Source organism: Morus notabilis, unplaced genomic scaffold (assembly GCF_000414095.1).
Source record: "Morus notabilis unplaced genomic scaffold, ASM41409v2 Scaffold15, whole genome shotgun sequence".
Classification (NCBI taxonomy): domain Eukaryota; kingdom Viridiplantae; phylum Streptophyta; class Magnoliopsida; order Rosales; family Moraceae; genus Morus; species Morus notabilis.
The window spans coordinates 728587-735375 of record NW_010367234.1 but is presented as its reverse complement, the minus strand read 5'-3'; the positions used below and the strand labels follow the sequence as shown (position 1 = coordinate 735375).

The 6789-nt window shown below is 30.9% G+C and overlaps 1 protein-coding gene across 1 annotated transcript; it reads right to left on the bottom strand.

The window, feature by feature from the left end:
* Window positions 1-431: 431 nt before the first annotated feature.
* On the bottom strand, window positions 432-3604 carry LOC21405643 (transmembrane protein 45B). Its single transcript, XM_010112134.2, has 4 exons — window positions 3508-3604; window positions 3072-3135; window positions 2354-2857; window positions 432-1156 (listed from the first exon to the last, which is right to left on the bottom strand). Exons 3-4 carry the CDS (start codon window positions 2698-2700, stop codon window positions 667-669), a joined length of 837 nt encoding a protein of 278 aa, XP_010110436.1. The 5' UTR covers window positions 2701-2857; window positions 3072-3135; window positions 3508-3604; the 3' UTR covers window positions 432-666.
* Between the last annotated feature and the right edge of the window lie 3185 nt (window positions 3605-6789).

Genomic DNA, 6789 nt, shown 5'->3' with positions numbered 1-6789 from the left:
TCATTTGTCATAAAATTTTGAGATGCCAAAAATAATCATGAGTCCAAATATGACCCAAAAAAATGTATACATTTGCATCACTACAGTCATAGTAGCACAAAACTATTAATATGTGAAATTATTGGGTCATGATGCTATATGGCAGTAGAATGGATAATGAATATCATTTTTCATGAAAATCCCTCTTTACATAACTTGGTCTTCCCCTAAAGCAGGGTCATACTACCAAAAATTCTCTTATACAGATAGGTGCTACTACTACTATATGATGCGTTTTAGGATTTCAAAGAATGCATCAGAACAGAAGGCAACACATTACTATCAATCAAAGACAAATTAATACCAGAGAAGACAATGCCAAATTCACAATGACATAATCAAGAACCAAATTTAAATAATAATACTAATAATAATCAACATATTATTCCTTCTAACAAAAAGGCCCTACAAGATCTCCTCATCACTACAAATCATGTAAAATAACCAGCATCTTCTCTTTCTTTGCTTTCCTATAAACTTCAACTTGTTTTTTTTTTTTTTTTTTTCTTTTTGTATTGATTTATTCATTACAATGAGACAAAAAATAATGAGATTACAAGTGAAAAACAGATCCCAACGCCCAGTGAAGAAACACAAAAGATTTCATACTCTAGTTTGTTTGTTTGTTTAATCTTGATCCAAACCATTTTGACCAGAATGCAGGCTCCTAGTATCAGAATGCTCGAATCTAGAAGCAGCAAATGCATAAGCTCCCACAACTGAAGTGAAGACTCCAAGGACCATGAAGAAGAGCTGGAAGTTAGCAAGCAGCTCACCCCGCACCTCACTGTCCGGCGAATGACACACAACGTTGTTCTCCTTGAGCCAACAACCGTCTGGCATCATGGGGCCGTATAATGTGAAAGCCGTTTGATAAAACCACAGGCCTTGGAGACTAATGGCAACGCCACAACTCAAGTCGATGGCGAAATTTGTGGGTAAGAGTGCTCCGGCAACAGTGGATACTATGCAAAGTCCTATTAATAGGACAAGGAGGAGGTGGTAGTACCCCTCTAGCCCTTTATGTGTTGTTGAGTGAAAGTAGAAAAGAAGGTACTCGGCACTGAAAGCTGCGGCGATGATCAAACATAGAGCTCCTTCAGGCAAGGGAAGAAATCTGCATGAAAGAAATTATAATTGTAAAAATTAGCCAGTAGTGACTGTAAAACAAGATTGCAACATTCTATAATAGAATAAGATTGCGTCTGTTGATCAAGCAACAACAATATGCAAAATGGTTGTTGAAGTAAGCTCCCAGAATCACAACAACATAGCTTACTACCACTTATATTTGTTGTGTAATGATTTAATGGCTGAGAACAAAGTTACAAAACCACCTGAACAAAAATTAAATCATGTCGGTGAATATTTCAAATTCGATCCAAAATCCCGGACAAGAAGATACTGAAAATTATAAGTGACTAGCGTATGTTTGATTAAGTTTTTTTTTTCCTCTCTCTCTCTCTTAATGCTGATTTCTCTCCATTTTAGTATCAATAAGAATTGATATGCTAAGATTATGTTGTGCTTGTGCATTGAAGTCGAAGTTAATCTCCAGAGAAAGAATTAAAAGACTGCTATAGGTTAAAATCATATGAGATGAATCAGTCACAGACAAACGGCTTGATTTCTTAATAGAACAACAAAATTTTGCAACAAGAATGTGATATTAACACTTCCAATGAACATATAGATAGGGAAAAGCAGTCCACAAAAATGTTCTTTTTCACCAAAAGGAAGCAGCAGACAGGAAATTTCTAGTTTCTACCACTTAATCTTAAACAGAGAATTGATATGCTAGAAGAGACCATCATCAGATGTTTATCACCAAAACTTCAAAGCAGATCACTAGTGTATTCTTGTCTTAGGAATGAGAATAAACATAATAAGCTTAAGCTAATTGCCTAATTCTATAATTTGAACATTATATGTTGTTCTCCACTGGGTTCTGACCATGTAGATTTAAAGCCCCACTTTTCCAAAAGGTGAAAAGTTTAGTTTCAAGCTCGAATTGATTTCAAGAATTACTAAGCCAGTAAGCCATGTTTCCAAACTTTTCTTTAACTAACATCCATATGAGAATCAATCCTATAATAACATTATCTGAGAAAACCAGATTTCCAAAACAAATGCAGAAAGTCATCATAACTAAAGGGAATCAAAAAATAGTCCTATAGTAAAAATCATTGCCCTGTCAACAAGCAAGTTACATAAAACTTCCAACTATTCTATTAACTCAACAAATGCTCTTTGATTGGAAAACAACAGGAAATAAATAAAATAGAAACAAGTAAAAAGAATGATGATGACTAACCTTGTCTTTTCCGAGAGAAGAGCAATGACACCAAATATGAAAAACATTAGGAGCATACCGGAGTGCTCAAAATCATTCATGTGAGAAGGATTTAACTCTCCATTGACAAAGAACTTTAGATGGGTTGAGTACAGAAGCTCAATACACAAATCAATGAAAGCACCAAAAGCCACAACATAAAGCTCGAAATACTTGAGCCTCCCATCAAAACCCGGAACCGGGTTCCAAACCCGGACCCGAAAAGATTTCGGGTTTGATGTGTATCTCACCAAAGAGTTCCATATGTGCCATAACCCAATCACAAGAAATAGTGTCCCTGGCACAACATGACCCTTGAAAGAACCCATCTTTTTTTTTTTTTCCTTCTCTCTTTTCTTTCACAACATATGATTATTTTCTTCCTCCTTTTTTTGTACCAAAAAACGAAAATCTATTATTCTGACATATGACTTTATTGGGTCTCTTCAACTGCTGTAACTTTCTTAATCAAAAGCAATGCTTTTGCTGCAGAAAAATGAAAAGCTTTCTCAGAGCACTAACACTTGGAATCTTTTTATTCTTTTCTGGGACAAAAGAACATGTGCCTCAGATTGAAAAAAAAAAAAAAAGAAAAGCTGATGCCAAATTCTTTCTCAACTCTGTATCATCACAAAAGGAATATATGTATATGTATACATATGAATCAACAAAATGAATGATGAAAAAAGAAAGAACAAACCTTTCAAACAATGAGTCCACTTCTTGATTTCAGTGAAACCCAGAAACAAAAATGATGCAAGAAACTGTAAAATCAAAGTCAGAAGTCAAAAGTTGAAAACGTGTTAACAAAAAAAGAAATATGAATAATATTGAGATAACATTTAAAAAAAAGGAAAAAGAAGAAAAGAAAGGAGATTAAAGAGAGAAGAAACGGATCCATGTCCATTACAGAGCCGTTGAAAAGTCTACAATTATGCACGAAACTTTTACACAACCAAAACCGAATCACGAAAAAGCATGAAAACAGTTCTCTCTTTTTCTCTTCCCTTTTATTTTATAGTGATTGATGGGGTTGAGCGTAAAGAGCAAATAAAGATTAAAGAAAAAGCAATCATAATAATCATAATAATAATAATAATAATGAAGAAACCAACGTAGTACTAGTTATTAGTTACCTATATATGTTTGTATGCATATGATGATTGATTTTCAGTCCCAAAAGCTTCTCTCCTTCTCTCAAGCTCTCATTTGTGTTTTGTGTATAATAAAAAATATATTTATATAATTTAATAATAATAGACCCAACAAAAAAATATGAACCCGGAATTACAGAGAGAGACGAAATGTAAGATGTGCAGTTATGATGTTTAGTGGGGATCCGGGACTGGTCGCCGACAAAAAAAGAAAATAATAATAAATAATAAATAATAAAGTGGTTCTATTCACGTTTTTTTTTTTTTTCTCTTCACACCTCCTTTTAATTAAAAATTTTTTATTAAAAAAAACCTTCACATAAAAATAACAAAAAAAGAGATAGACTTATATGCTTAATTAAATATACTACAAAAAAAAATTAATGATAATTTTTTTCTCTACACATTTTACTATCTCGTTCAGTTATCAATTCAAATTTTCAATTCGAGTTGAACGTTAATAGAAGTATGTACAATTTTTTTTATTTAGAGTATGTGGTCATTTACATTCTTTTTTTCATGTTTATATCTTTTTTGCCAATCATTTTGTTTTTTAAGACTAATTCCTTCAATTTTTTTTCTTCTCTCTTTTTCTTTTATAAAGTTAAGTGTATTGCTTTTTTTTTTTTTCATTCTCTTTTTTTTTTCCATGCTCACGGGCTACTTAACAAGTTTGCCATTTTTTTTTTACCATTTTATATTTTCTAATCATAGATGATTATTTGCCTTTCTAAAATGGTGGGTGTGCAGAGAAAAATAAAAAGTGTAGCTTTACATATTCTCCATGTAATTCATGTGTCCTTTTATGATATTGTAGAGATTTTAGGTTGTTAACTTGTTATAGCAAAAAATAATAAACTACAATAAAATAGAGTAATAATACAACGCATAATATGAGTGTTATATATAGATAAGTTGTCACGTCATAACAATTCAATCAATTTTGATGATCACCTTAATATGGTTTCTAAAATAATTAAGCTTTTAATGTTTGTAATTAACTTGAATTTTTTCTAATATGATTCCACAACCTAAATTGTATGGCAGACCAATTATCTACACACACCAACTTGATAAATGACTCAAGAGCTTGATAGTCATTTTCTTCATTAGATGGGTCCCTCTCAAACTTTTGATAGATGTGAGAAAACACCTCTACAAATCAAGAGATAAACTCGTTTGTTTCGCTGATTCGAGTTTAGAATTTGAGTTTTGTTACAGTAAAAAGTTCTCATAAATAATTACATCTAATTTTTTTATTATAGTAAAAAATTCTCACATATAATCACATCTTAATTTAAATTCTAAACTCGAATCATTAAAATGAACGAGGCTATATATTGTTGTGTATGCTTTTGTTTTGGTGTGAAATGAACTTCTAAATTCCCCAGATAGGTGTAAGTGTTTCAAAAGAGAAAAAACCACGAAGGGGCACGTGGATCTGTAGGTGGCAATCCATCAATTCAAATTATTATAAATTCATTGAGGCTGACCCATTCAATTTGTATTGATGGAAGATAGAGACAAATGGACAGGCTGCTCTACGGCCTATACTCCTACAAATTTTGCTTAAAGAAATTAAGGAGGACCCATTGACAGTCTGTTTAGTTAGAAGATTACTTATCTGATTAAATTATAATTTATAATTTATTATAATATTTTTTTTTATAAAAAATATATATAAATAAATAATTTTAATATTATAATTTTAATTTATGAACTAAACGGATTATTAAAAAATGTGAAATGGTCAATTTTTTAAATAAAATTAATGAACAATTTTTAAAATTTAACAATTATATTCCCACCGTCACACAAAGCACGAGTGTGAGAGGATGAGAATTTAGACCTATAAAAACAAATAGGATTACTCAAAAACAAAATTAAACATTACACCAAACAATTAAAAACCATTACGACCGCTCTGACTCTCTCCTCGCCTCCTTTCAAAATTTTGGGTTTGAAAAAGCGTCAGGGTGCCAAGACATCATCGCAACCTCTCCCACCGTCAAACCCTCCACGTCTCCTCCCCTTCTCGAGTGGGATCTCCCACTTTCAGCCGTTAGAAAATCATCATCACATTGACCCGTTTAATTCACTAATTCGAGTTAAAATATAATTTTATATGAAAATTTTTTTACTATAATAAAAAAATTAGATATGATTATTTTTTAAAATTTTTTTACTGTAACAATGTTTTTATTTTCTCCTTTATCGAGTAAAGAGAGAGATTAATAAATTTTTTTATATTAAAAATAATATTTTAATAAAACTATCAAATATATTTTTAAAAATACTTAGAAGGGTTTTTTTCCCTCCATTCGGGGAAGGATTTTTTTTTCTTTTTTATACATGTTTTTTGGGTTTTTTTTTCTTATTTTAATTTTTGTCTTTTACTTTAAATCTTTTTCATTTTTTATTTTATTTCTTTTATTTTTTTGTTAATAAATAATTTATATAACTGTTGTTTTAAATGAATTCGTCAGCGTTTTTGACTTCTAAACTAGAAAGTTGTGAATTAGTTTCAGGAGAAGCAGCTTGCTATAACTAATTACACCCCTTCTGGTATATTGTTTCTATTGTATTGTTCAAGTTAACGTGAGACATCGGTTTTTTTTTTTTTTTAATTTAAAAAATGAGAGATTTTTTATCCAAAAAAAAGGGGAGATATCAGTGCTCATTCATTTTACCGATTTGAGTTTTCAGTTTTAAATTTTTACAGTAAAAAGCTCTCAGAAAATATCACATTTAACTTTTTCTGTTACAGTGAAAAACTATCAGAAAATGTAATGAAAAGCTATCAAAAAATATCACATTTCAATTCAAATTACAAACTTAAATTTACGAAGTGAACGAGGCCGATGTACTCAGCTGAATCATTGCCACTAACAGAATGTTAACACTGCTCTCTGTAATTTGTAGTTTGTTCCTATAAAATAAAACCAAGCTTTTCCTTTGGAGGGTTTTTTTTTTTTTTTTTTTTTTTTTTTCTGGCTCTGCCGGAAGTGCCCTGTGGGGAGGGTGCAAATGCAATCCGTTTTTTTCTCGGAAACGTGACAGGGAATCGGCGATATATCTTCCAAGACCACCACTATCACTCTCTATTTTTATGAAAATGCTAATTTTGATTTGTATATTTATGTTTCTCTTTTTTTGTTTTGAATAATATATTTATGTATCTCTTTTTTTTAATAATATATTTATGTTTCTGGTGTTCGAATGGATTTTTTTTTTTCCTTTTAATAATATCCACCTCCTTTGTAA

What these genes read in the sequence shown, in the direction of transcription:
- LOC21405643 (XM_010112134.2), bottom strand. Translation starts at nt 2,700, where the DNA reads ATGGGTTCTTTCAAGGGTCATGTTGTGCCAGGGACACTATTTCTTGTG. An exon ending in CTTCTCTCGGAAAAGACAAG is followed by an intron (nt 1,157 to 2,353) that starts GTTAGTCATCAT and finishes TCTTTCATGCAG; the next exon opens with ATTTCTTCCCTTGCCTGAAG.